Genomic DNA, 25,436 nt, shown 5'->3' on the forward strand with positions numbered 1-25,436 from the left:
CTATCGTCAATTCGAGGTACAATTTTCTCACCCTGTCTTAGTTTCACCGTTCCAAATAAGCGAATACCTATCGGATGCGCACATTGCGCACATTTTCAGAGTGATTCCTCTTTTGTTGATTATCGACCGGAAACAAAACGTGAGTCTCATTCGATAGCAGGGTTCTTTCGTTTTACATCTTCGGTTGGAACAGTCGCTTGATTCACAAGTAGGTGTGCTATTTTCACAAATTTGCGGCTTAAAAATTTGCAAATTCATTCGGCATACTTGATAAGTGTTTAAACGCCCCTAACCTGCACTCGAAATGTCGCTATGTAGTCGGCAGTAAAATTAACCTATGACTGCATTCATGTGCAATTATATGTGGAAGAAAGTGTGTACACATAGACATACACAGAAATGTACACATGTACATATCTTGAGTCTTGAGTACAAAAAATGATCGGGCCTTTGCATTCTGCTATGTCTCAACAATTGTAGCAGAGTAAATAATGAAACATTGCAGTGTAATTAGCCAATTGTAAACCAAGTGCGTGTGTACATATGTATTTCGGAATATACATACGCAGACATGTATTTACATACGCTTGAGCATATGTACATACAGATGCCAATGAACTTGCAGAATTTATGAATGGATGTACATACATACATGTGTGGCGTGTGAATGTACTTCGGTGCCCTTGTGCGACGCTGGTAAAAATAAATTAACTAAATCAATACATTCTTGTGTCGTGGCAGATATGGCAGACTTAGACGATCATTTCGACACCGCCGATTCCGGAGCATCGACCACTTACCCGATGCAATGCTCGGCCCTACGCAAAAACGGATTTGTTATGTTGAAGTCGCGGCCATGCAAAATCGTCGAGATGTCTACATCCAAGACCGGAAAGCACGGACACGCTAAAGTTCATATGGTTGGAATTGATATTTTTTCCAACAAGAAGTAAGTACATATGTTTTATGTGAAAAATCAAAGAAAAAGGCGTCTACCCAATATGCTTTAATCTTCACACTCTTGCTCGGTCGTACGGATGTATATGTGGAATATGTACGTTTAATGTACAATTCAAGCGTTCTATATGGCGTGATAATCTTATCTCAAAATTATCACGAAGCCTCTAAAGAAAGAAACCACATTAAAAGCGTTGAGCGAACCTGTTTCTGACCAATACATACAAACGTTTCCACGACATATTGCATTTTCAATTTAGATGCTGATTGCAATTATTAACACACGTTTATTTTATTACTATTTCATTGCAGATATGAGGATATTTGCCCATCTACTCATAACATGGATGTTCCCCATGTTAAACGTGAAGACTTCCAGTTGATTGCCGTAAGTGACGACAACTTCCTCACCCTAATGTCGGACGGCGGCGATTTGCGTGAAGACTTGAAGGTTCCAGATGGCGAGATTGGCGAATCATTACGTGCAGATTTTGATAATGGCAAGGAGTTACTGGTAAGTTACTGGTTCACCCACTGGCATGGCATTTGTTAATATTAATTTCGCTTTATTTCTTTACAGTGCACTGTGCTTAAAGCATGTGGAGAGGAGTGCGTTATTGCAACTAAGAACAATACGGCTCTGGACAAATAAACAAAACGTGTTGCCGTTAATTTCTGTTGCATTTACATCTGAAGCAAATTTATTCAAAGATGCTGTTATAGGCTAGTTGGCTCTACATCTTAAATCTGGTTCTGAAGATCGTAATAAATAAAACAGAAACTCGAAGCATCCATGTTTGAATAACTAAGTAACAAAATAAACGTTTGCCAATAAAATTTTTTACCTAAACGTCAACATCAAATGCTACAGTTTTAATCTTAAGGAAGAATAAGCTATAGTTTTCCCTACATTTATATGGTATGGTGTTTGGGGAATCTGATTAATATGAATTGAATTGAGTTTACTCTCGCAAGTTGGAATCAATTGATTGAGTAGGGGAGTTATGTCTGAGGGACAAAACATACGAAATTGTCATTGTCGACAGGCTTTACAGCCGGCTGCCGGCCGGCAGTTCGTACATACATATGTATGCATGTACATTGCGGATTCTGTCTTGAATTTCTTGGTGAGGGTAGGTCGTGATGGCGAGAAAATCGTGGAAGGGTAGATGCAGAATTCTTTGATCAATACAAAGCGGAGATTGCCGCCCAATCGTACATATGTAGACAGCTTGGGTCGAATTCTACATCACAGACGTATGTACATACATGGTTAAATACCAGAAAAAGCATATAAGTATGTATGAATATAAGAAAATGACATACGAGTGACGTTATTCAATGGCTGAAAATTGTTAAAAAAGCGAAGAAAACATGGCCGGTATGTATGTATGTGTTTGCAGAAACGCTATGTATGCATGTAAACAGTAAACAAAGCTCAGAGTGACCATCACTGCTCAGACACGCTAATTTTTAGTGTAACCCTACCCACGGAGCAATCGCATTTATGACTAACAATTGACTAATTATATTCATTTATTTAAATTCATAGCATATTATATCTCCAACTCCAATTGCCATTTTACACACAAAACGACTACATTTGTGTTGCAATTAGTTTCACTTTCACGTTCCACTCGATAGTAAGCTACCCGATTTGTGCAATTTCTTTTTCGATAAGTCTGTGCGATAGGTGGCAATAACACACACTAACCGGAAATCGATATGCTTCTTCTTTCTTTTTCTGTGTGTCTTTTTGCGGTACAGTACAGAGCTAAATATGTCTATTAAGAAATCGACTAATATTAATGTAATCTTAACATTACAGCAGCCTTTTGAGCCACGATACAACAATGCCTCCCAAATTTGATCCCACGGAAGTTAAATTGGGTACGTTTAAGCATCCTGTGTATAAATTTACGAAATTACTTGAATAAATATATGTGAATTTGTGCATGTAAAAAATATCTATTACAATTGCTGTATTTCTTTCAAATTTCAGTGTACATGCGATGTGTGGGTGGAGAAGTTGGAGCTACATCTTCCCTGGCCCCTAAAATCGGTCCACTTGGTCTGGTGAGTACATAAGTGATTTGTTTACCTGCCGGAATGGTCTCAACAGTATGACTTCAGTCCCCCAAAAAAGTAGGAGATGATATTGCCAAGGCTACCTCCGACTGGAAGGGTCTGAAGATCACCGTGTGTCTGACCATTCAGAACAGACAGGCAACCATCTCCGTGGTTCCATCGGCTGCGTCTCTGATCATCAAGGCTCTGAAGGAACCTCCACGTGATCGCAAGAAGCAAAAGAATAGTAAGTATATAGTATAGTTGTGCGTCTTCCCAAAGTGTAGTTTATTCATTTTGTATCTTTCATTCCAGTTAAGCACAGTGGCAACATCGCTTTTGAAGATATCCTGGCCATTGCACGTACAATGAGGCCCAGGTCGATGGCCCGTGAACTGAAAGGAACATGCAAGGAAGTCCTGGGCACCGCCCAGAGCGTTGGCTGCACTGTCGATGGCAAACATCCCCATGATGTTATTGACGAGATCAATGACGGCTCGTTCGAGGTCCCCTCAGAATAAACGATTTCTTTTTGACAAAGACTAAATAAATCGTTTGTGTTACACTCTGTAATAATTGAAATACCCGGGACTGAATTTTACTTCGTCTATGTAGTGCACATTGTGACAAAACAAATTGAACTAATGGCAGCGGAGAGGAGCAGTCATCCAAGCTCTCTTCTGTTAGAGATCGGTGAACAGTGGAAGATGAGGATAAGTAGAGGAATTGGTCGCAGACATGGAACAGTTAAGCGACAAAAACATAGCAAAGAACACACAACTAATAACTTGTAGAAAAGCGATAGCAAAGGGTTCGACTTAGGTCTTTCTGTATAACTTGACGAAAGACGACTCAATGGTTATATCGATACAAGCTAAATTGTGGTCACTTTGAAGACTATTCAGAGACAATGGGAAAAACTACTGGTCGATTTAGAAATTCCCGTGCCCCAATGCACCAGCTTATCAACGGCTCGAGATGAAATTACAAAAGAACTTCTGGCAGTGAATGAACTATGGGTCTACTTTAGACTGCACCACCAGCGGATTTCTGGACCCCGAATGAGCAAACGGTCAGGCAAACCCACCAAAAATAACCCACGTAGATAAATTGTACCATAACTAAGGTAAAACTTAGAAGCGACAGATAACTTTAGGCATGCCAAAACATGTATTAAGCAGTTTTTTGCAATGGCAACAATCAAGTATATATGGATATAGTATATACATATGTAGATAGTACATAAATGTAGATTCTAGTCAGTCATTTGTGTGACCAATTAAACAATTTATTTAATCCGAACTTCGGTAACGAATCTTTATTTTATATTCTTGAAAAGATATTTAGCATTTCCACAGGATTAAATGCGTCTTCAATCTTCAGCTGCTTACAGCTTCAACTTGGTGCGCCTCCAGTGACGACGCTTAGCGTTGTACCTAAAAAATAAAAGTTACATGAATATTAATAATCGTGATTTTGCAAAACTTTTGTATAATATTGTGTGTCAACTATCAAGGTGTCCAATAATTCCGGGCGCTTTGTATAACTAACCACAGCTAGACGTTTTGTTTTTGTTTCAGCCGTGGCGGCAAAACTACCACTCAAGTGTTATCAGACTCAATTTACACAAAACCCACGTGACAGCGTAGTAAAATTGTTATTAATATGATCAGCAACTTGATGAATATATAAAAAACCAACTATTCACATAGGAAACACATTTACATGATCCCAGTTCTGCAGAACGTGACGTTCGTTGGGCACAACGGAGTTTCTTGGTACGAATTGAGTTCTTAAAAAGCAAAGACCACCAAGAAAATCGACACGTCACACAAAAAAATTATACAATAGACTCTTTAAAATACTCTTTGCTAATAATTTGTTTTAGCATTACTTACCGGATTGTGTTTCCAGTACGTAGGCGGACCCATTGCGGAACCGACCTGTTCTGCTTCAGCTTCTTAGCCAATTTCTGCTTAATTCGGAACGATTTATGCGCAGCCTAGACAAGAAAGACAGTACGTTTGTTTTAGTAATTGCATTTTGACATTTAATATTATGATTTCAAAGAACTTCTTTGATTACTTACCATTTTGTCTGACCGATTCAACGAGCCACACCGGAAAGAAGGAAAGGATGGGGGTGCGCAACCATCGATATTTCCATGTATTCATCGCATAGCACATATAGGGTCTTGCCGATACTACATTGACGGAACGATGGTAAAAGAAGAACATTAATTATATATAAGAGATAAATAAATAATATATATGTTCTACACTGTGATATAAATCGTAAATATAATTTAAAGAAATTCTAGATTTGGATTGCCTAAATGCATAAATTCCTCCACACTCCACTACCCTATTATAAGTAAGATAGTGATAGAGGAGAGGTCTTACGGCAGGTTTTGAAATCACCACTAGAAATTGTGACCTATGTTCGTTATATTATGGATGCATTTTAAACCGGATTAATCAAATTAAGTAAATCTAATTAAGTCCCACTTTAATTGCTTCTAAGATGCATGTATGTTTTGTACCTTTTACTTTTCGCCTCAAAATGTTCTCCTCATCTTACCTTATGTAAGCATATAATATTTCGCCAGGGATTGGATGTGCACTATATTTAGAATATTTACGCTATCTCTAAGGAATTGTTGTTGATACGACTGGTGGAAGGTATTTATTTCAGAATTAAATCTACACTTTTGTTTTTATTTAAAATAACGCAGCCTAATTCATAAGAGGTTTTTTGGATTCTGTAATTTTAACTGAATTATGGCTTAAGCAAACAAACAGCTGACTGAGCTGTTTGTACTTGGTCACATTCTGCCGCTAATCGAATACAACATTATGTATTTAAATATCAATGTGTATAAAGAATGATATGGAAAGCCGAGTATAACACTGAAAAGTTGTCGGACTATGTTGTGAATGAATAGCGATTATGTGGAATCAATATATTAACTCCACATTTTTAAGTTTTATATTATTATAGTATGAATAAATCCCAGCTTGCTCGCATAGAGAACATGCTCTTTTTTACGAAATTATTTTGTTCATGTAACCTGGTCATACTATGCGCACTAGGCTCTAAACACAAGCTGGTTCCTTGTTGGATAATTATAATTAGGCAAATTACAAGTACCTTTTGAACATAATTTAATAAGCACAATGTGACCAACGGTAACTTTTCTGTGACATTGTATGACTGTGTGATATGACGACTGAATCGGAATCAATATTTCTTCCGTACCGAATTTCTACAACCATATATTCCGCATTCACTTGTCTGTTTGCCCAACTGGGCTTTGTTTATAATATTTGATGAGATATTTCTTAAGTAAAACTAGCATTTGATAATTCATAAATAACATGGTACAGACTAAACAGCTGTTCATGAAAAGAGTGTTTTGGAAACCGAAGTTCAACGATTTTCGGTTCTTGTTTTAATAAAGAGAACTAAAATGAAATAAAACAATTTAATGAAGCATATTTTAATTCAATTAGTATAAACTCCCTTTTAATTTGTTTCAATTAAAGCCAACCAGCCATGACTATCGTGGGCATGCGCCAATCTGGGCACACCATCGTTTGTTACTGCCCTAAGAAATTTCGTTCTAAAACCATTATTTCATTTCCTCCCTGCATATGCATCGTTCCATTTCAATAAGTGTCAGTGTCATCATTTATCAATTATCATTTCATTATATTTTACAATATAATATGTGTTTGATAAACGGAAAATACAATCCATTGTAAGGATTATGAAACAGTGAACGACAAATCGCCAACGCATTCATGCATTACATGCATTAACACGAAATGCCAATCCATCAAAAGTATCTTGCTTTGTAAACTGTTTAATTTAAATAACATATACATAAATAGTGAACAGCATAAACACGCACAGAACACATATTTGCATTCATATTATTCGCATCTAATACAAAAACTCGATTAAATATGCGCGAATTCAAAGTTGTTGTGCTCGGATCTGGCGGAGTGGGCAAATCGGCCCTTACCGTTCAATTTGTTTCGGGATGCTTCATTGAAAAGTATGATCCTACAATTGAGGACTTCTATCGCAAGGAAATAGAGGTACGTAAACGTTCATATGGATACAAAGCAGCAGACATAATCAATTTGTAGATGAAACATACACACTCACACACACGCACGCACATGATATGTACATACATATGCGTAATCACAAAAGGCATGCATATACATACATATGTACGTCTGCTCAAATATATATGTACACATGCATACATATGTTTGTATGTATTAATACGAGAATAAATGTACATATTATTGTTTTATACATATGTTCTTTTAAATGTTCAAGTATGCATATATGTATAAAAGCATCGTACATACATACATATAATATGTAATTCATGTATCTCCGTGCCCACGGGTGTGTATGTACATATTTACATGCATATGTGCACATTTATGCAGACTCGAAGGCGTGGGTGTTGAATCGAGGGGACAGGGTTTAAAGCCAATTTCAACATCAATTTATGTCTTCGACTCACAATATATTATCCATCAGACATTTATATTTATTTATTTATGGAGTGAACATACAATATAAATTTTAGCCAGCATTGCATTACCCCATCTTAAAATATTGTCCGGATGATAGGAAAATAGCGGACGCGCGTACATATTACATACAAAGAACATATTTCGTACATATTGTCTTAAGTTTTGCTGCTGCAGGAGGAGAAATTTTACACAGACAGCAGCACATGTCCGGCATTGGGTGGGTGTAAAAATAACCCTTAATAGATGGAAGAACCCCGTCGTATGCAATGACGATATAGAACATATCCAGAACTCGTAGTACCAGATTGGCACGTACCATTCCCAGCCAAAACCACCTTTGAAGGCGTTTTAAGCATTTTTGTGTGTACTTTGTCACTGCATCTGCGCAATTTTAATTAATTTACATTTAAATTGAGTACGAGTCCAGCGCGCCATGATAGTAATTAATGGACAACGTTACACCAGTTTATTAATATGCATTTATTATTATAATTTACAGGTTGACAGCTCGCCTTGTGTTTTGGAAATATTGGACACAGCAGGAACAGAGCAATTTGCCTCCATGAGAGATCTCTATATCAAGAATGGGCATGGCTTTATTGTAATGTATTCACTTACGAACCATCAAACATTTCAGGTATTTATTTATAGCTGCAACCGACTTGTTTCTCACACTAATCTCTTTGTTCTCTGCTTTGCCCCACAGGATATTTCTAGTATGAAAAATGTGATCACTCGTGTAAAAGGAAGTCAGCCAGCACCCATACTACTAGTCGCGAATAAATTTGATTTAGATTGCCAAAGAGAGGTATCCACCGCTGAAGGTAAGCTTACAAATTGAAATACATAAATCATTAAGAGCAACCCCATTCAAATCCCCCAGTCCTATTCATCTAACTTGATAATCCTTTGAGCCTTAAACAATGCCTACTAAAAATAGACGTACAGACTAATGGCGGCTTGCATAAACTAGTTGAACGTTGAGACAGTACAATGAGTCGTTGTCTATTAAGCAGACTCCTGGAAAAGCAAATAAATACGCCACAAATGTTTACACATTGCATCTTACCTCCCTCATCTGTTGGCTATTTGTTTTCATTTGCGAGACTCCTTTGTCATAGTCATATGCATTAATATCCCCTTAATTTCTCATTTAATTAAATTGAATTTATTTTTTAGGTAATGCCTTGGCACAGCTGTGGGACTGTCCATTTATTGAAGCATCAGCAAAGGATCGGATAAACGTTAATGAAGTATTCGCAACCATTGTGCGCGAGATGAACTTGACGCAAGAGAATCGGCAAAAAAAGAATTACTGTTGTTGTACGCTTTTATAGAAATTTTGTAAGATTGTAAGATTATTATAGTTAAAAATAAAAATACTAATATTTAATAGATAACGAACATGTAGAGCGTTTTGATAATTAATGAATTATGCAGGAGAAACTGCAATTGTGGATTGCCAACAACTGGCTTCTATATTCAACGGGATCATTTGAATGGCCTGCCCGTTCTCCATCAAGCACCACGACTCCCAACCAACTATTCGGCGTGTTACAAATTCTGCCTCAAAAGAGAGGTGGGGTGGATGATGCATTCTTCGAAATGAGTCATCTGCTGGTGGTGACCACGCCTATGGTTAACTCAACCAAAATCAGATCAGATCAGTGCAAGACGTGCCAACGCCAGACATTCGAAATGGCTTAGTAATATTTGTTGTAAACGTAGGGCAAAAGCTGAGCGTTTAATTTTATTCGTACATTTTGATTGAATCACACACGGCAGGCAGGCACACAGTAACTTTAATAATGTGTATAAGAAATAAATACTATAAAATTTGAAAAATATTTAATTTAGAATAATACAAAATATAAAACTTTTAGGTCTAATACAGTTTGTATACATGTGAATTAGTTTATTTTATACCATTCCAAATCGTCTGGTTTGTGGGAAGACGGCGGATTCACAATGGTCTGTGCGTCGTTGAACAAATTAGTGCATATATTATCTTCAATCTGGAAAACAGACACCAAACACACACACATTTATAAACACACTATAGTGGCTGGCTGTTACGTACCTGTAGGGATGACACTAAGTTATCTGGGCAGTCAAGCACAGTAAGTCCAGATTCTGCAAAGAAACAAAACAGATGCGGGGGAAACAGGTATTAATATAGACGCTTGTACGTGTAGGCATGCGCATGTATTTTATTGTTTATTCAACCTAATCAGCTTTTATTCACTTGCAAACTGTCTCAAAAATCCGCACAAAAGAGCCTTGGGAGTCCACAGACAGAACGAACGAACCCCCCGACACATAAGATCCACGATATCAATTGTTATCTTGGGATAGATAACTGATAGCGAAACAGATCACTTGCACTTGGACTTGGACGAGCATATTCTATTTCCCCCTATGGTTTAGGCTAGTGTGGTTATGGTGGAACAAGACTTACGCATTCTGGGATCAATCCATGAAGTCGTTCGATCAATGTGATTTATAAAATATATATCTCCGGACTCAGTAACTGCCTGTTCCCAACCATCCGGCAGTGGACCCAAGCTGTTAGCAATAGTCGATGTGGTAGTTTGTTTTGTTGTTTGCAAAACATCTATTAAACAAAAACAATGTATTACAAACCAAAATAAATTAAAAGCAAAACAAAAGCGGAATTCGATTTGGAATTGGATTTGGATTTGGCCTGGCGTTCAATCCCATTTAATAAAGATATAAGTACGCGTGTTAATTGGGAAAAACATACATAATTCGATCGGATCGGATAGAACCAAAGAATACCCGCTCCAAGGTCCATCTATTGTTATTTGGGACTTTTCTGGCGCATCTCTGACAAGTGACGACTCTACCATATCTCTCTGCTAACTCTCTTAGAATCCACTGCAGAATGTTTTTCTAGGATTCAGAGTAATGTGTAAAGATTTCTTATGGAAACTTTCATTCATTCATTTCAGTTCATATGTTAAATCATTTTTGGTGCTGTACTAAGCTGCCACTGCCCTTTCCTTTCCTTAATGAGGGTTAGTGAGATCGAACGAGCGTCAATACATTTCTAGCCCCCAATTGTACATAATATGTAAGACGTAAGACCTACCGCTTTGCTTGATTCGTTCAGCCATTAGGCGTTGCTGCTGTTGGCGATATTGGATTCTTGGATCTTCCCATTGTGTCGATTTTGTAGTATGACTAAAATTATATGTAAAATAAATAAAAATATTAAAAAAACTGTACAATTAAATTTAAGAATGGTTAATTTTAAGTACAAATAATATACAACTACATATGGGCATGTATCCCGTAGATACAAAGTCTCTTGGATACATACACATACATACATGCATACATACACATACTAATGTGTATTTGTGATTACTTACTTCAAGTAATAAATCTGGCCATCATTAGTTTTTGCCTGCTCCCAACCTGGTGGCAATGCTCCCAGTTGACTTTGCAACTGAATGGGGCTTACCACGTCGTACGATCGCTGCTTTTTATGCACCGTTTGCATATCCTGGCCCTCCATGCAAGTGCTCATGCCATCTAGCTCAATAGTGTTGGCAGCACTGTTCGGGAACTCGGCACTGCTCTCGGGATACGATGGACCTTGGCTGCTTGCGCCCGGATTGGCCTCGCTCCTGGAGCGCACGTTGTAGTTCTGCATCAATGAGGCTGGGCTGCTGCGAGCGCGAAAGTGATGTATCGCCAGGCGGCTTTGTTGTGATGGCTGGATCTGTGAGATGGCTGGCTGCTGCACGTCCACGGGCTGCGCACTTTTGTTAATATTGGATTGGGAGCCTGCATCGTATGTGGAGTCCGCACTGTTTGCTCGCGAGTGCGAGGGCGCTGGTGGCGTGAAAAAGGAATTGGGAAGCTTCCGCATGCGAAAGGGGAGCTGTAAGGGGCGTTTTGCATCTCCGGGATTCAACACGCTATCGAACAGGGCCTGCAAATTATCATCTGTATCTTGATTCACGCGCACAACCAGATTGTTGGACGACTTAATGGGCGAGAGCATATCCTCATCGTCGATTTCTTTCTCGATTATGTTGTTTGTATTGCTTGTAGACATCGTCGTTAACATAAAAAGAACACTTATTGTATACAAATGTAACTAATTAAAATTATTTTCAATCATGTATGCGCACATATATGTTCATCCATATATCTATCACTCCGTCATTATAGGCAAATGCATAACATTAAATGGTTAAAATTAAACTTCGTTGCAATAAATAATAGTAATAATAATAATTCAATGGAACTGCCAACATAAAACAAACACACTTCAGGAACACCATCCAGCACGCTTTGTCAACACTATTATTCGATAATCACATTTTATCTATCGATATCCTAGAATAAAGTGACCGCATCATGCATATGTGAAAATTTAATTAAATGAAAATGAAATTTAAAATAAATTAGTTTGGCTTTGTAATCGAGCTGGTAGCAGCGGAGTTGCAGAAGTATAATTTTAACTTATAATTTGGCTTTATTTGGTGTTGTTAAAAATCGATTTGCGCTAATTGTAGATCAGTACAATCAGCTGTGCGTGACAAATAGTGCCTCAGCTCATAAGCTGGTAACACTAACTTGCTTGTCTGATGCTATCCCAAGTTTTCAATCTAGATTATAACTTAATTGGGAACTTGCAACTAAACTTAAGTGTGTACACTCTTCAAGTGCAGTGTAATGGCCATATACATAATATACATATACAATACAATAAAGGTTAAAAACATGTCAGCTTAAGATAAAGTCTTTATTTATGTTTAGAAGCAGCTTGGAAAACGGAATTTTAATATGAATTAATGGAACTAGGTTTCACAAAGGTATACTGGTTGACAAGCAACAAGTTGTCAAATATCGCAACATTCCATTCCCACTCGCGTAACGTTGTGTGCACTTTTTGGTTGACTGACAGTTTTAAACTGAACTTGTAAGCATTCTAAAAAAAAGGAGTCGTGAAAACCAGCCAATCTTGTGGAAAATATATTAATAAATCGGATAAAATTATAGTTTTTGAGTTTTAGCTCCCAACTAGCTAGTAACATCATATAGAACATCAATATCGAGGAAATTTATTTAAGATTCACGGTATATTTACAGTATATTTTTAAAATGCAAGTGTATTTTTTGGTATATTTCCGGGGGGCTGTCTGTGTATTTGATCGAGAATTCCGCGGTCACACTGAAGGCAAGGGTTCACAGACATTCTAATATTTAATTTTAAATTTCTTCTTCTAATAAACTAATGTAAAGTCAAGCAAATGTAAAATGATCTTCGAAATACTAAACATATTCTGGATACCGTTTGCTGGATTCATATCATTTCTGATAATCATATCGGCAATCAACAAATCCATCGGCGTCCGGAGGGCATATGTGAATCTTCTTTTAAGGATATTTGAGGTAAATTTGCCGTGTTCGGGCCAGCCGCCCACACATTGACACATTAACAGACATTCATTACGTTCTCATACCTTCAGTTGATTAACCCAGTCATGGCCAACTGATAGTTAGCTATTCCAAAGTCCATAAATATAGTCAGCCTAAAGTACATGCATACATTGATACGCACATTCGAACGGAACGGAACGCACCCGCACATGCAAACATACCTATGCTTAAAGGTGTTGTTTTATTGCAATTTCAAAGTGTTCCGGCTGTGTTCAGCCGAATTTTGAAACTGGACAGGCCCACACAACCACCCAAACACCCATATGTTCATATAAGAGTTGCTGCGGGCTTATCTTTATGGTCGGTCGATCGGTCGGCCAGTCGGAAGAACAATTTTTATCAAACTGTTTCCTTGTGCTTTCATAACTGTTAACACTGTTAACTGTTCAATGAGCAGACACACGTATTACTAATGTATTGATTTGTATTTGATGTTATTTAACTTTCAGTATGGTCGTGTAAGCATAGAGACAGCATCCAAAGAACATAAACAAAACAATCTTAAGACTGACGATAAGCATTCAGATGAGTTCGTCGATAATGCCGATTCCAAGGAAAGTACAAATGGAACAACGTTAATTACCAGAGATGCAGTACTGCTTCCACAGCCACAAGAGCCTGCCCCAGAGAAGCCAGCGTCCTCGAAAAAGGTACGAAAGCTCATCCATCACCGTTCGGACGACAAGTATTTACCTTAATTTTTGTATTACTTTAGGAGGAAATTGTCTTTGACTTTGAAAAATGCTTGGACTACTTGAAGTCGGGAGTGGAGTCCATTATTGAAGATGATGTCACATCCCGCTTCGAGGCGGAGGAGCTGAAGAGCTGGAACATGCTGACACGCACCAACAGGCACCACGAATTCATATCCTGGAAGATAACGCTCATTTGGATGGTTGGCTTCTTTATCCGATATGTATTCCTGATGCCATTGCGCGTATTGGTTTGCTTTGTTGGTGTAAGTATAAATTGTTAACCATCTGTTTGTTGTACAACAAATACTTGCAAAGTTGCTGGCATTCCTTTGCCTTGCCCGAGATGATTTTCCAAACATCCACTGTTGGTAGAGAGGCAAGGGAATCAACGCAACAAGCGGGCATTTATAGCAGTTACCATTTAAGTGGACCTTACCGTGTGCTCTCCCCGTGACACAAAGGCGACATATTTTATCTTGAAGATAACGTTTCATAGTTAGCTTAGTTAGCCGGCGTCTTTTGGCAACCCGAAAAATATGGCCACAGACATTTTTTCCCCTGAAAGGAGCTAGAAGTTCATTGGGCATGAGGAAATGATATTAAATTCGTTCTCTATGTGGAATCAGAATATTGAATTTGCTTAGATTTCATCCTTCTGGGATGTGGCAAGATTGTCAGAACCTTTTGCCTCGGCTTGGTACAGTCTGAATGCTTTAGTCCAGCGGTGGGCGGCAGCTGTAGACTCCCAGAAGGAGAAATGAAAGGGAGGGAATCCATGGCAATGGGTTGGCGGTCGTCAGGCCTTTTAATCAAACTTTAATCTTGTAATGAAATGTTTTTGCGCAACCACTTTGTATGTCTCTTAAAAATTAGTTTAATTGTGTACAACAAAAAAAGCTTATCATTTGTGCCAAGAATTTATTTGTAGCATATTTAATGGCTTTGTTTTCTCAACTTACTTTGCGTAGAGTATGAGTATTTATTGTTTAAGAGTATATATTGTAATTCCTTTGGCGTTTAGACGTTTTAAGAACTTGTGTTTGATATTGATATTTTGACATTTTGTTTATTTGTGTTTATGTGCCTGTTATTTATGATTTAACATTTTCTCTAATGCAAATATTTGATTCCTAGGTTTTATTTGCAGTTTTAACAAACTCTATTGTGGCTTTAATACCCAATCGATTTTTGCGGCTCCTTTTAGCGGACTTATCGTTTAAAATTACGTTCCGTCTTATAGCAAGTTCTCTGTCATCCCTTATTAAGTTTCATAATAAACAATACAGGCCCACCAGATCCGGGTTTTGTGTAGCAAATCATACCTCTCCATTGGATGTGGCAATATTATCGACAGACCGTACCTTTTCTTTGGTGAGAAAGAAGTTTATTTTAATTTACTGCTACATATAAAAATGGATTGATTTTAATTGTATAATTCATGCATGTAACCCCCCGAAACTCTTGTCCATCTCTACAATGGTACATTCACTTCTCTCGTAACAAAGCACTCAAAACTCTCAATTCTCAACTCTTAATACCCATACTCAGCAGACAAAACTGTCCTACCGTCCCCTGGGAATACGCGAATTCTCCTATCGTTCTCCTATCGAACGCAGAACGTAGAATTCTCCCCCTCTCTCTCACATACTCATAACAATAATCATTTAGCGGTAGTAAATACAGGCCTGGAATGTACCAGTATTGATTGCCCCCTCCTCGGGCTGACGAAAACTCTTATCTTACGATAATTCCATCATGAATTATAGCTGGTGACTATTTAAGACCTAACTAATATGCGTCTGGGCGAAGTGACGGACAAATGATTCGAGAATTCATGCATGAATTTAATTAGAATAAGTTCAGTTTTATGTGTAGTATTTATTCTATGTTTCTGTATTCGTTGTTTCCTGGCTTTTGTCATTGTCCTCGCGTAGTTCTGCATTCTATTAAGCTTTAAATTTTGTTTACCACAGCGTTTAGTTCGTAGCAAAGCTAAGCATCAGGTAAGAGGAGCGAATATATATTTAATTTATTAACACCATTTTAGTTAATGATTTCTATGCTGTGTACGATCACAGTGGGGTGTTCATTCTTCTGTCGTGTTATTAGGTGATTTTGCTTGATTGAATTCCACTGAACTGATGTCTAATTGGCAATGATTCTACTTGGTGGAAGGAAACATCGTTGGTCTTTTTATTTTAGGAGTGTATATCCCCTACATAGCAGCAGACACAATTTAAATTGAATGAAAAAATGACCCCGTCTCGATATATTACCATATTATGACCTCAATACTTTTATGCCATCTTAGGTGGTATGGCTTACGGTGTGTACGGCCGCTGTGGGCTATCTGAAGGACGGGCAAACAAAGCGCGACATCGTGAATTTAGTACTGGGCACCTGCTTTGGGGTCCTGTCCAGTGCGATTTCAGCTGTCATAACATACCACAATGAGGAGAATCGCCCATTGTCCGGCATTTGCGTCGCAAATCATACCAGCCCCATCGATGTGCTGGTGCTGATGTGTGACTCGACCTATTCCCTGGTAAGGCAACTCGTACACATAAAGGATACTAACCAACTGTATGGAAAACACTTGTGAATTTCGTTTAGTTTCTAATCTACACACAAAACAAACCAACAAACAAATCCTTTTTAAGTTTCCAAGTTAAAACCTCGTAGTGGAATGGTAGATGCGTCAGCAGCGAGCTCTTATTTCTTCTCCCCTTTTTTTCTTGTACATACTAATTAATATTCTTCACTGAAATTAATAAACTACTTTTTGTTTTTGGTTGGAATGTGGACTGCAGCTCTTAGTTTTTTCTCAGTTGTAGCGTTTATGCTGGTTTTCCTCCCATTTTACTCTAACCAACTAAATTCCCAATTAAAATGTTACCATTCCTCGCCACGCACACATGTAGGTAATAATTTATTAATACTTTCTTTGGTTTATGGTGATTGATTATTGTTTTTATGTTTTAATGTATGGTTTTGCATGTTGTATGTTCGTTAGTAAATATTCTTCTCCATTTTTAGGCACTCATTTTTAGACTCATTGAAATATTTACATTTTAGATTGGCCAACGTCATGGCGGCTTTCTTGGCGTACTGCAACGAGCTCTGGCCAGAGCTTCGCCCCACATTTGGTTTGAGCGCGGCGAGGCGAAGGATCGCCATTTGGTTGCCGAGAGGCTAAAGCAGCATGTGTCGGATCCAAACAATCCACCAATTCTTATATTCCCGGAGGGCACATGCATCAACAATACGTCCGTAATGCAATTTAAAAAGGGCAGCTTTGAAGTCGGCGGCGTCATCTATCCAGTGGCCATAAAGTGAGTAGAGCCAAAGTTATATTGGAAGCATTATCTCAATTGTCTGCTCTCCCTTTAAGGTACGATCCACGATTTGGCGATGCATTCTGGAACAGCGCCAAGTACTCGATGATGCAGTATCTGTACATGATGATGACCTCCTGGGCCATTGTGTGCGATGTCTGGTACCTCCCGCCGATGTACAGACAGGATGGAGAGTCTGCGATTGATTTTGCGAATCGTGTCAAGGGTGTGATTGCCAAGCAGGGTGGCCTCATTGATCTGGTCTGGGACGGACAACTAAAGAGGATGAAACCAAAAAAAGAATGGAAAGAAATTCAGCAGGTTGAATTTGCGAATCGATTGAAGGCGGAATGATAATAATTTTAATGCAAACAAAAACAAAAAACAAACAACAAAAAATACTTCTACAGTGACTGTAATTTACATACATACATACATTACATATACATACATGATACGTATATACATACCGTTTTTTTTTCTAATGTGTAATATGTATAAATTACGATTAATTTTTGCGTGGTTTAAATAAAAGATGAAGTCAAATGTAAATAGCTATCCGTACGAGTATATTAACTGATTAAATTATATTTGATATACTGGTAAACCAGCCAAAAGCCAAATGTTTATCTTATCTTAATACGAACAGTGTGAGGTGTTCCCTTGATCCGAGGCGATGCCAGCTGTGACATTCATTGATTTCTTTCTTTTGTTATGCTAAGTTTGCTGAGTCGAAAGCGACTCGCAACTGTTGAGATTTCTTGAAGGTGAGGCCTAAGCTGGTCGAATAACTGTCAACAGGTGAATGACCGCTTGTGTTGCTTAAATATTGCATCAAGTGATAGATGGTTTAATTGTTAGTTTTAATTGTTAAAGGAGTACTCGTTTTTCGTCACAAATTCCCCATTTTTAATGAGCACCACACACACACACAGCGCTGTGAGGCGGAATTAGTTTCAATAGATTTTCAGTTGCCAGCACAATCAGTGTCTGTTGCCGTAATTGTTGTTGTTTTTACCTCACGAGTCATGCATACCCGTAGATCGGATCGTAGATCTGGCCTTCATAAATTGTTAGGCTCATTGCCAAACGCAATTGAGCGATTTACAATTAATAAATACATATTTATTTATAGATTTAAATATTGTTTGGGTAGGTGTGTAGTCTGTGGGCACACCCACATTATGCATACATTTTCTAAATTACTGATTTTCGAAGGGTATCAAGATTATTAATATATGTATTTTAATGGCTACCAATTTGCACAAAAGAGCATTGTTAGTTTCCCATAAAAACACGCAACATTCAGATATCAATCGTTAAGACTTGGTGGCTACATACGTACATATGTATGTGATCCACTTACATACATTGTATGTATGTAAATATGTATGCATTTACAAACTGGATTATTTGCACACAATATCCATACATACAAGTGTGTTTTCGATCAAATTTAATAGATAGATCGCGAAGCAGTGGTAAATATAAGTATGTGCACATATGTTCCTCTTTTTTTATTACAAAACGGATTTAAACATGGCCTTTTGACCCCGTTCGCAGCGGTCTGTGCATTGTACATATCTAATTTTATTCATTATACATATGTATATGTAAATCCATCTATAAAGTCAGATGAACAGATGAATCTCTGTTTTGGTTTTGTTATAGCTTTTCGTCCGCCTCCCACAATTGCCATAAACGTATTTATGTCTGCTCATATGAATTTAGGAAATGAAAAGCCCCCCAAAAAAGAGATGTACACAATGTGCAAGAAACATACATATGTACATACATATTGATATATTTCGATATGAAGAAATGTCTGCGTAAGGTATTTATTTATGGAACTGGGTTGAGCAGTTATGAGTTATTTATATATTTTTAGAGACGCCTAAAATAAGGCCATGAATGTACATTGGTACATGCATACAATATCCTATGTATGCATGACTGTATGTATATATTTATAGACTAAACATACATACATATATGTATGTACATAAAGTCCTCTCTCACTCTCTCTTTATAGTACAGCTTAGTGTGCGTGCAGACAGCTAATAAATTGTCCGTTGTGCAGAATTACTTTGATACACGTACGGACACACAATTTTAGATACAATTTGCATATGCAATTTATAAATACATACATACGTACACATCTGTATATATGCAAAAACATATTTAGAGTCTTATGGATCAATATATGGAAATACACAATGGAAAATCACACCATTGTTTCCCAATAGCAGCGAGAGAATTTTAATGGCAACTAAAGTTACTACCGGCAAGCAGTAGGCAAGCAGTAGAATAACAGTAAAGCCAACCAAATGCGATGTACACATAAATATGTATATGCATACATATGTATGGATGTGTGTATGTACCATGAACATGTATTGCATGATAAATAATGATATATTCAGAAAGTGCTGTTTTTATTACGCAAACTGTATTTTCTTAGTTGTGCCGTGTGCATCCACAAATATAGACTACCTGTGTACAGAATCTTTCCAGTCTAGTCCGCGGCATTTCCGACGAATAGGAACTACTTCACAAAAGTACCTCCGAAGGTATACATCACCATCTACTATATACATACATTAGTGCATATATACATAGCGTATATACATACGTACATATGTGCAACGTTTTTCCTCTCTGGCTGCTCGTGCAATATTTATTACTGAAACGCAGTCATCGAATATACAAAAATTAAATTGCATTTAATTAAAGTTTCTGTTTCCCCAACTTTGACCCCTCAGACATACACACACACACACACATCAAAATGCCTTTTGTTCCCGTGGAAACTCCCAAGTGCCCAGCATGCGGAAAGTCGGTCTATGCCGCTGAGGAGCGCGTTGCTGGTGGCTACAAATTCCATAAAACATGCTTCAAGTGCAGTAAGTATAAAGGGGGAAACCCTACCAAAACGATGGATCTATATATCTACATTTAACTTGTGTATAGGCATGTGCAACAAGGCTCTGGACTCCACAAACTGCACCGAGCACGAGAAGGAGCTGTTCTGCAAAAACTGCCACGGACGCAAATACGGACCTAAGGGTTACGGTTTCGGTGGTGGTGCCGGTTGCCTGTCCATGGACACTGGCTCTCACCTCAACAGAGAGTAAGGACTAATAAATAAAATATGTTTTTGTATGAAAAGTGTAAAATTCCTTGAATTAAATGTGTAGTTTTGCTTGCTATTAGAACCTGTATGTGTTACATGTTTTCTGTTTTTTATTTACGTCTACAATTCGTCTATAAATTTGTCACCTGTGTGATGGTTAATGGATCCCCCTCTCTAGCCCAGGCCCGAATCGAATTGAACTGCAATTCAATGTTTAAGGTTAAGGTTCTGTTTGTCCACTGGTACACAATGTTTAAGATGGTTGCAAAAAAAAAAATAAAGTGTATATTTTGTGTATTTATTTGTTGGTAATTATTGTTTTCCCCCAATGACCTTGCCGTGCCCAAAATCTGTTGCTAAGTTGGCCAGATATCACTCTGTGTGTCTTCGTTTCTTTTTGTTTGTATTGTGCAGTGGCAGTGGCACTCGTACTCGTTTAATTGAGCAAAAAGGAAAGCAGCAACTGATCTGAATCACTCACTGAATCATTTATAGGTTTGTTCAACCAAAAATTCCGCCAAAAGCGCCCGATGGGGAAGGCTGTCCCAGGTGTGGCATATATGTTTATGCAGCAGAACAAATGCTAGCCAGAGGGAAGGTAACAAGTTTTTGTATAAGTATAGCCTCTGGCTAAATCGTTTTGGGTGGCATTTTGATTCCAGGGCTATCATCGCAGATGCTTTAAGTGCGTGCAATGCAACAAGACACTCGACTCCACCCTGCACTGTGATGGCCCCGACAAAGATATCTACTGTCGAGGTATTGCTCACTGTTCACAGTTCATAGAGTGTAGCAACAAGTATTATCCTTTTTGCAGGATGTTATGCCCCAAAGTTTGGCACACGCGGCTATGGCCAGCTGAATGGCTTAATGTCCGACATTAAAGACTGCGAATGGCAGAGGTATGACTAATTTATTATTAAGTTTTGGTTTTATTTAGCCATTAAGCTTTATGGCTTTGGGTTAGTAACATTCGACATGCTTTTGGCCTCTTTTGTTTAGTGATTTGGCACCGAAAACCGCTGCCATACATGTGGATCAAATTCAGGCGCCACTGGGTGAGGGTTGCCCGCGGTGCGGCGGTGTTGTGTTCGCCGCCGAGCAGGTCCTGTCAAAGGGAAGGCCGTGGCATAGAAAGTGTTTCAAGTGTCGCGACTGCACAAAGACCCTCGACTCAATTATCGCGTGCGACGGACCGGACAACGACGTCTACTGCAAGACGTGCTATGGCAAAAAATGGGGTCCGCATGGTTACGGCTTTGCCTGTGGCTATGGATTCCTTCAAACCGATGGCGTTAGGTGGGCACACGACATTATTTGGTTGAGTAGGGTATAATTTCTTGCTTTTTCCCCCCTTAGTGATGACGTATCGCAGCGACCCTTTGTGTGTCCCGATACGACATCCATCAAGGCACCTGAGGGCGAGGGCTGTCCACGTTGCGGTGGAGCCGTATTTGCCGCCGAGCTGCAATTGTCCAAAGGGAAGATGTGGCATCGCCAGTGCTTCAGCTGTGCCAAGTGCCATCGGCCACTGGACTCGGTGCTGGCCTGTGACGGACCCGATGACAACATCTACTGCAAATTATGCTACGCCAAGCTCTTTGGGCCCAAGGGCGTTGGATACGGACACACGCCAGCTCTGGTCTCCACCAGCTACGAATATACACCATCCAGGTACGGGATGCACCCTGCTGTCAGCTAACAGCTTCCAGCTGATGTATTTTCCGTTGCAGTTGGGGACAGCTCAATCGTTGTGGTGGTCAGTCGGAGGATGGTTGTCCACGTTGCGGTTACATCGTGTTTGCGGCCGAGTCGATGAAGTCCAAGAACAGCATCTGGCACAAGCTTTGCTTCTACTGCTCGGACTGCCGCAAGTATCTGGACTCGACCAACTTGAACGACGGACCCGATGGCAACATTTACTGTCGCTCCTGTTACGGCAAGAACTACGGACCAAAGGGTGTGGGCTACGGCATCGGCGCTGGCACCCTGACCATGGCCTAAACGAGCTAAAGTGTGCGTTTACAAGACTGCCAACAAAAGGTACGCCAACAAATGCTCCAAATTGTGGCCATTTCCAGGTTGACAGCCTTCAAACGGACACTTTGCACGAGGCTGTACTCGATTAATTCTACGTTTAGTATTGTATTTCTGGGATTTATGCATGACATAAAAGCTCCAAAGTCATGCATATTTCTTAGGCGTCATTGGTGTTGTTTAGTATAACAACTACAGATAGTAAACATAACTAAATTAAGTAACTTTAAAAGCGAACTCGACATGTGTGTGTATGTATATTATGGCGATCGAAATAAACGAAAGAATCAACTTATAATATATTGAAACCATTGCTCTATTATATTGCACTTTTTTCTTTAGCAGAAACCTTTATTCAAAATAGCTTAACAATTATGGAAAGTGTGGATATTATGGTGAGGGTTTTCGTGATCAGCAATGAGCCACCTGAGTTTGTGGAATTGCAGCAATCGGCTGAGTAGTACAGAATCTTGGGGTAGAGCGACTTCCAAAAATGGATACGCTGATTGTTGTGCAAATTGTCCGTGTTAAAGTTCTCATCGATCAGCAGCACCGAATCGTTGCTGGGCTTCATGGCATTCCACTTGATGTACACATTGGACTTGGTTGGGTTCGAGGTCTTTGCAAAGTTTGCCCACAGAGTCATGATTATCTCAGCAATTTTCTTATCGGCAGACTTCCAATTGACGGTGTTGGTCATGTAAGGATTGCCCCAAACAAACACCTGATCAAAATACTTGGGCACACTGATCCAACGGGGCAGTTCCTGCAGCAAGCTTTCGGGGCGTCGCTTGAACACATAACTGTACACGGGCTGATCCTTGCCAATCATTTCAGCGAACATTTGCATCGGCGTAATGTAAAACTTCTCGGTGTGTGCACTGATGATGTGTTTGTTTGACTTTCTCATGTCCTTGTCCGTGTCGTTGTCGTAAATAAAGTGGATTGACTCTGCAATCAAGTCGTAGTTGGAGCACCATTCGTAGTTCTTCACCAGCTTGTGCATATCATTGACGGCTATGTCGTTGTAGAAACCCTCCAGGTCGGCGGCACTGATTTCAGCATCGAGATTGTCCTTAAACAGCGTCAACACCTCCTCCATGTCGGTTACGCCAATGATGACGGGCACCTTGTGGTAGCTGCCACGTTTGAATAATATCTCCGGCTGGTTCTCGATAAACGGATACGAAGTGTTGCTCAATCCAAAGTCCAACACGGGACCCCAACTCACGACGGGCAGGTTCTCGGACAATCGTTGTGCGTCAATCTTCCTCAGGCACTGCATAAACATGGAAGTGGGCCGGCGTGGACAGCCGAAGGTGCTCGATACTTGATCCAGTGAGCCTTCGTAGTCCGCTGGTAGTTTCACAGCATTAAGTGGATTGCCCGACATTATAATGGCCTTCTGGAAGCCCCCCTTTGACCACTCGCCCGAGGTCATGTGCAGCGCCACGCTAATGGCTCCGGCATCGTGGCCCATCAGTGTGATGCGATTTGTGTCTCCGCCAAAGAAATTGATGTTCTTTTTCACCCAGTAAAGGGCCGCTGCCTGATCCATGAGGCCATAGTTGCCCTGCGCCTCGCCATCGTCGGTTGTAAAAAATCCGAAAATGTTCAGACGATACGAAAAGGTTACCACAATCACCTTTTGCTTGAAGACCAGCTGAAATGGATTCACATCAATGGGGCTGCCGGTTGAGAAATCCCCGGAATGGATCCACACAACGACGGCATATCCATTAATTTCGGGCAATCCTGAAGCAAAATAATGGAAAGAAAAGTAAAGAATGAGTTAAGATATTCATCATAATATTTTGAATAAAGTAAAATTCCACTCACCATCAGGTACAAAAACGTTCAGATACAAACAGTTTTCTTCATATTTCCTGGCACTCCCACCCTGCTGGGTTTCGGAGGACAAGATTTTCAGAATTTGGTCAGTTTCTGGACCCATGGAAGGCATTGGATTCTGTTGCAAACAGTCCGCACCGAATGTGGTTGCGTTGAAAATGCCCTTCCAGGGCGTTAGCTCGACATCGGGAGGCGAAAATCTCCTAGCGTGGGCATACCGTATACCGAGATAAGCCTTAATATTTTGAGTTCGAAACATTTTCAAATATGTTCCCGAGATAACGCCATTTCCCGGAATGTGTATGAACGGTGCATCCACACAGAGCACCTGAGTGCTGAAAAAGCTACAAACTAAATGGAAAACGAATGCTACAAATGTTAGGAAATTTCTATTGCACTCCATTTTGCGTACGTATCCTTCACATCTTTCTGTGTTTTGAAGTTAAACGACACTGCTGAAATCCAGCACGACACGACACGCGAACCTCCGTGGTTGCCATGGTGAAAATTGGTGCTATGAAAAAAATATTGTTGCTAGGATTTAGTAACTATGGCAGTCACTCAGTCACTCAAGTCCTTCATCGTCATCCATCTCGCCTTTCATTCTCTGTGTGGTTGGTGTTTATTTATTTTCGGCTACGTCAGGCTGCCAGAATGCTGTTAACCCATTGTTGCCGTTGTCCCCCACTCGGTTGCCAGCCAAGTCAAGAAATTATTGCCAGAAAGGCTAGAAAATGTCTAGCTAACTTTTGGCAATCTATAGCAACGCTTTGATGATATGTCAATCTAATACAAAACTTCTCAAACAACGCAACATCCAAACAAAATGAATACAGATCGAAAAACTTCCGAGTCAAGGAACGAGCAGCTGCCTCGTGTGGCTGAGACTTCGGCTAGTGCGGCCAGCAACAGAGACACCAAAGATAAATGCATTACGGACTTTGTTATGAAGGGTGCCAGCGGGATGATAATCGGCACTCTCTTTACGGTATTCTACACACGGCCCCGAACCTATCCGATCTGGCTCTGCATGGGCATTGGCATGGGCCTGGCCTACGATTGCTGCCAGAATCGTTTGGCCCAAGTGGATGAAAATCAAACCAAATGACACGTACGCAGAATGAACAGACATAAAGGCAAGTGGAAGGAATAATATTCCTCACATATATTAACATGTGAGTTTTATTTGCAGCAGTTACTCTCCAGCTGACCAGACCACCAAAAAGAAAGTGCATTATGTGGCAGAAACTTATCCAAAAGTGTTTGCTAATTCAAACTTTCTTCTAATTCAAATTCAATTTATCAGCAGTCGAATTTTTAA

The 25,436-nt window shown here is 39.4% G+C and overlaps 9 protein-coding genes across 15 annotated transcripts; 6 read left to right on the forward strand and 3 right to left on the reverse strand.

Moving 5' to 3' along the window:
• The first annotated feature begins 92 nt into the window (after nt 1-92).
• LOC117590099 (eukaryotic translation initiation factor 5A) lies at nt 93-1,807 on the forward strand. 2 transcript variants are annotated; one of them, XM_034282449.1, is made up of 4 exons: nt 93-208; nt 742-949; nt 1,270-1,471; nt 1,538-1,807. In XM_034282449.1, the coding sequence occupies exons 2-4, from the start codon at nt 744-746 to the stop codon at nt 1,607-1,609; spliced, it is 480 nt and encodes a 159-aa protein (XP_034138340.1). In that variant the 5' UTR covers nt 93-208; nt 742-743; the 3' UTR covers nt 1,610-1,807. The 2 variants fall into 2 exon arrangements, with proteins under 2 accessions (XP_034138340.1, XP_034138348.1); XM_034282457.1 differs by having other exon boundaries at nt 188-212.
• An 839-nt stretch (nt 1,808-2,646) lies between these two features.
• LOC117588397 (60S ribosomal protein L12) lies at nt 2,647-3,592 on the forward strand. Of its 2 annotated transcripts, none has more exons than XM_034279654.1 (5): nt 2,647-2,718; nt 2,786-2,847; nt 2,960-3,033; nt 3,091-3,271; nt 3,340-3,592. In XM_034279654.1, exons 2-5 carry the CDS (start codon nt 2,811-2,813, stop codon nt 3,543-3,545), a joined length of 498 nt encoding a protein of 165 aa, XP_034135545.1. In that variant the 5' UTR covers nt 2,647-2,718; nt 2,786-2,810; the 3' UTR covers nt 3,546-3,592. The 2 variants fall into 2 exon arrangements, with proteins under 2 accessions (XP_034135545.1, XP_034135554.1); XM_034279663.1 differs by having other exon boundaries at nt 2,702-2,718; nt 2,789-2,847.
• A 723-nt stretch (nt 3,593-4,315) lies between these two features.
• Nucleotides 4,316-5,235, reverse strand: LOC117588407 (60S ribosomal protein L39). The gene is made up of 3 exons (XM_034279677.1): nt 5,114-5,235; nt 4,923-5,026; nt 4,316-4,460 (listed from the first exon to the last, which is right to left on the reverse strand). Exons 1-3 carry the CDS (start codon nt 5,114-5,116, stop codon nt 4,412-4,414), a joined length of 156 nt encoding a protein of 51 aa, XP_034135568.1. The 5' UTR covers nt 5,117-5,235; the 3' UTR covers nt 4,316-4,411.
• Nucleotides 5,236-6,686: 1,451 nt separating this feature from the next.
• On the forward strand, nt 6,687-8,987 carry LOC117591843 (ras-related protein Rap-2c). Its single transcript, XM_034285209.1, has 4 exons — nt 6,687-7,127; nt 8,083-8,220; nt 8,290-8,407; nt 8,763-8,987. The coding sequence occupies exons 1-4, from the start codon at nt 6,993-6,995 to the stop codon at nt 8,918-8,920; spliced, it is 549 nt and encodes a 182-aa protein (XP_034141100.1). The 5' UTR covers nt 6,687-6,992; the 3' UTR covers nt 8,921-8,987.
• A 422-nt stretch (nt 8,988-9,409) lies between these two features.
• Nucleotides 9,410-11,881, reverse strand: LOC117581744 (transcriptional coactivator yorkie). 2 transcript variants are annotated; one of them, XM_034269145.1, is made up of 5 exons: nt 10,979-11,881; nt 10,696-10,787; nt 10,042-10,197; nt 9,664-9,716; nt 9,410-9,598 (listed from the first exon to the last, which is right to left on the reverse strand). In XM_034269145.1, exons 1-5 carry the CDS (start codon nt 11,680-11,682, stop codon nt 9,494-9,496), a joined length of 1,110 nt encoding a protein of 369 aa, XP_034125036.1. In that variant the 5' UTR covers nt 11,683-11,881; the 3' UTR covers nt 9,410-9,493. The 2 variants fall into 2 exon arrangements, with proteins under 2 accessions (XP_034125036.1, XP_034125044.1); XM_034269153.1 differs by lacking the exon at nt 10,042-10,197 and having other exon boundaries at nt 10,979-11,880.
• A 903-nt stretch (nt 11,882-12,784) lies between these two features.
• LOC117581723 (glycerol-3-phosphate acyltransferase 3-like) lies at nt 12,785-17,649 on the forward strand. Of its 4 annotated transcripts, XM_034269106.1 has the most exons (7): nt 12,785-13,013; nt 13,511-13,711; nt 13,777-14,019; nt 14,891-15,127; nt 16,068-16,301; nt 16,832-17,088; nt 17,148-17,649. In XM_034269106.1, the coding sequence occupies exons 1-7, from the start codon at nt 12,879-12,881 to the stop codon at nt 17,443-17,445; spliced, it is 1,605 nt and encodes a 534-aa protein (XP_034124997.1). In that variant the 5' UTR covers nt 12,785-12,878; the 3' UTR covers nt 17,446-17,649. The 4 variants fall into 4 exon arrangements, with proteins under 4 accessions (XP_034124997.1, XP_034125013.1, XP_034125005.1 ...); XM_034269122.1 differs by lacking the exon at nt 14,891-15,127; XM_034269114.1 differs by lacking the exon at nt 16,068-16,301 and having other exon boundaries at nt 12,786-13,013.
• Nucleotides 17,650-19,657: 2,008 nt separating this feature from the next.
• LOC117589971 (muscle LIM protein Mlp84B) lies at nt 19,658-22,572 on the forward strand. The gene is made up of 9 exons (XM_034282276.1): nt 19,658-19,664; nt 19,857-19,997; nt 20,065-20,224; nt 20,723-20,825; nt 20,890-20,986; nt 21,045-21,129; nt 21,230-21,526; nt 21,587-21,901; nt 21,961-22,572. The coding sequence occupies exons 2-9, from the start codon at nt 19,883-19,885 to the stop codon at nt 22,229-22,231; spliced, it is 1,443 nt and encodes a 480-aa protein (XP_034138167.1). The 5' UTR covers nt 19,658-19,664; nt 19,857-19,882; the 3' UTR covers nt 22,232-22,572.
• A 47-nt stretch (nt 22,573-22,619) lies between these two features.
• Nucleotides 22,620-24,763, reverse strand: LOC117591278 (carboxylesterase 5A). The gene is made up of 2 exons (XM_034284480.1): nt 24,104-24,763; nt 22,620-24,019 (listed from the first exon to the last, which is right to left on the reverse strand). The coding sequence occupies exons 1-2, from the start codon at nt 24,516-24,518 to the stop codon at nt 22,620-22,622; spliced, it is 1,815 nt and encodes a 604-aa protein (XP_034140371.1). The 5' UTR covers nt 24,519-24,763.
• A 163-nt stretch (nt 24,764-24,926) lies between these two features.
• On the forward strand, nt 24,927-25,428 carry LOC117591337 (MICOS complex subunit Mic10). Its single transcript, XM_034284565.1, has 2 exons — nt 24,927-25,251; nt 25,308-25,428. Exon 1 carries the CDS (start codon nt 24,942-24,944, stop codon nt 25,221-25,223), a length of 282 nt encoding a protein of 93 aa, XP_034140456.1. The 5' UTR covers nt 24,927-24,941; the 3' UTR covers nt 25,224-25,251; nt 25,308-25,428.
• The last annotated feature ends 8 nt before the right edge of the window (nt 25,429-25,436 follow it).

Source organism: Drosophila guanche, unplaced genomic scaffold, assembly GCF_900245975.1.
Source record: "Drosophila guanche unplaced genomic scaffold, DGUA_6, whole genome shotgun sequence".
NCBI classification, from domain to species: Eukaryota; Metazoa; Arthropoda; class Insecta; order Diptera; family Drosophilidae; genus Drosophila; species Drosophila guanche.

What these genes read in the sequence shown, in the direction of transcription:
- LOC117581723 (XM_034269106.1), top strand. Translation starts at nt 12,879, where the DNA reads ATGATCTTCGAAATACTAAACATATTCTGGATACCGTTTGCTGGATTC. An exon ending in TATTGGTTTGCTTTGTTGGT is followed by an intron (nt 14,020 to 14,890) that starts GTAAGTATAAAT and finishes TTTGATTCCTAG; the next exon opens with GTTTTATTTGCAGTTTTAAC. An exon ending in GTGACTCGACCTATTCCCTG is followed by an intron (nt 16,302 to 16,831) that starts GTAAGGCAACTC and finishes TTTACATTTTAG; the next exon opens with ATTGGCCAACGTCATGGCGG.
- LOC117591337 (XM_034284565.1), top strand. Translation starts at nt 24,942, where the DNA reads ATGAATACAGATCGAAAAACTTCCGAGTCAAGGAACGAGCAGCTGCCT.
- LOC117588407 (XM_034279677.1), bottom strand. An exon ending in CGTACTGGAAACACAATCCG is followed by an intron (nt 4,461 to 4,922) that starts GTAAGTAATGCT and finishes TTTATTTTTTAG; the next exon opens with GTACAACGCTAAGCGTCGTC.
- LOC117591278 (XM_034284480.1), bottom strand. Translation starts at nt 24,518, where the DNA reads ATGGAGTGCAATAGAAATTTCCTAACATTTGTAGCATTCGTTTTCCAT. An exon ending in GAACGTTTTTGTACCTGATG is followed by an intron (nt 24,020 to 24,103) that starts GTGAGTGGAATT and finishes ATTTTGCTTCAG; the next exon opens with GATTGCCCGAAATTAATGGA.
- LOC117591843 (XM_034285209.1), top strand. Translation starts at nt 6,993, where the DNA reads ATGCGCGAATTCAAAGTTGTTGTGCTCGGATCTGGCGGAGTGGGCAAA. An exon ending in CGAACCATCAAACATTTCAG is followed by an intron (nt 8,221 to 8,289) that starts GTATTTATTTAT and finishes TTTGCCCCACAG; the next exon opens with GATATTTCTAGTATGAAAAA. An exon ending in AGAGGTATCCACCGCTGAAG is followed by an intron (nt 8,408 to 8,762) that starts GTAAGCTTACAA and finishes TTTATTTTTTAG; the next exon opens with GTAATGCCTTGGCACAGCTG.
- LOC117590099 (XM_034282449.1), top strand. Translation starts at nt 744, where the DNA reads ATGGCAGACTTAGACGATCATTTCGACACCGCCGATTCCGGAGCATCG. An exon ending in GATATTTTTTCCAACAAGAA is followed by an intron (nt 950 to 1,269) that starts GTAAGTACATAT and finishes ATTTCATTGCAG; the next exon opens with ATATGAGGATATTTGCCCAT. An exon ending in ATAATGGCAAGGAGTTACTG is followed by an intron (nt 1,472 to 1,537) that starts GTAAGTTACTGG and finishes ATTTCTTTACAG; the next exon opens with TGCACTGTGCTTAAAGCATG.
- LOC117588397 (XM_034279654.1), top strand. Translation starts at nt 2,811, where the DNA reads ATGCCTCCCAAATTTGATCCCACGGAAGTTAAATTGG. An exon ending in TCCCACGGAAGTTAAATTGG is followed by an intron (nt 2,848 to 2,959) that starts GTACGTTTAAGC and finishes TTCAAATTTCAG; the next exon opens with TGTACATGCGATGTGTGGGT. An exon ending in TCGCAAGAAGCAAAAGAATA is followed by an intron (nt 3,272 to 3,339) that starts GTAAGTATATAG and finishes CTTTCATTCCAG; the next exon opens with TTAAGCACAGTGGCAACATC.
- LOC117589971 (XM_034282276.1), top strand. Translation starts at nt 19,883, where the DNA reads ATGCCTTTTGTTCCCGTGGAAACTCCCAAGTGCCCAGCATGCGGAAAG. An exon ending in TAAAACATGCTTCAAGTGCA is followed by an intron (nt 19,998 to 20,064) that starts GTAAGTATAAAG and finishes ACTTGTGTATAG; the next exon opens with GCATGTGCAACAAGGCTCTG. An exon ending in AAATGCTAGCCAGAGGGAAG is followed by an intron (nt 20,826 to 20,889) that starts GTAACAAGTTTT and finishes TTTTGATTCCAG; the next exon opens with GGCTATCATCGCAGATGCTT.
- LOC117581744 (XM_034269145.1), bottom strand. Translation starts at nt 11,682, where the DNA reads ATGTTAACGACGATGTCTACAAGCAATACAAACAACATAATCGAGAAA. An exon ending in GGCCAGATTTATTACTTGAA is followed by an intron (nt 10,788 to 10,978) that starts GTAAGTAATCAC and finishes ATATAATTTTAG; the next exon opens with TCATACTACAAAATCGACAC. An exon ending in ACTTAGTGTCATCCCTACAG is followed by an intron (nt 9,599 to 9,663) that starts GTACGTAACAGC and finishes TCTGTTTTCCAG; the next exon opens with ATTGAAGATAATATATGCAC.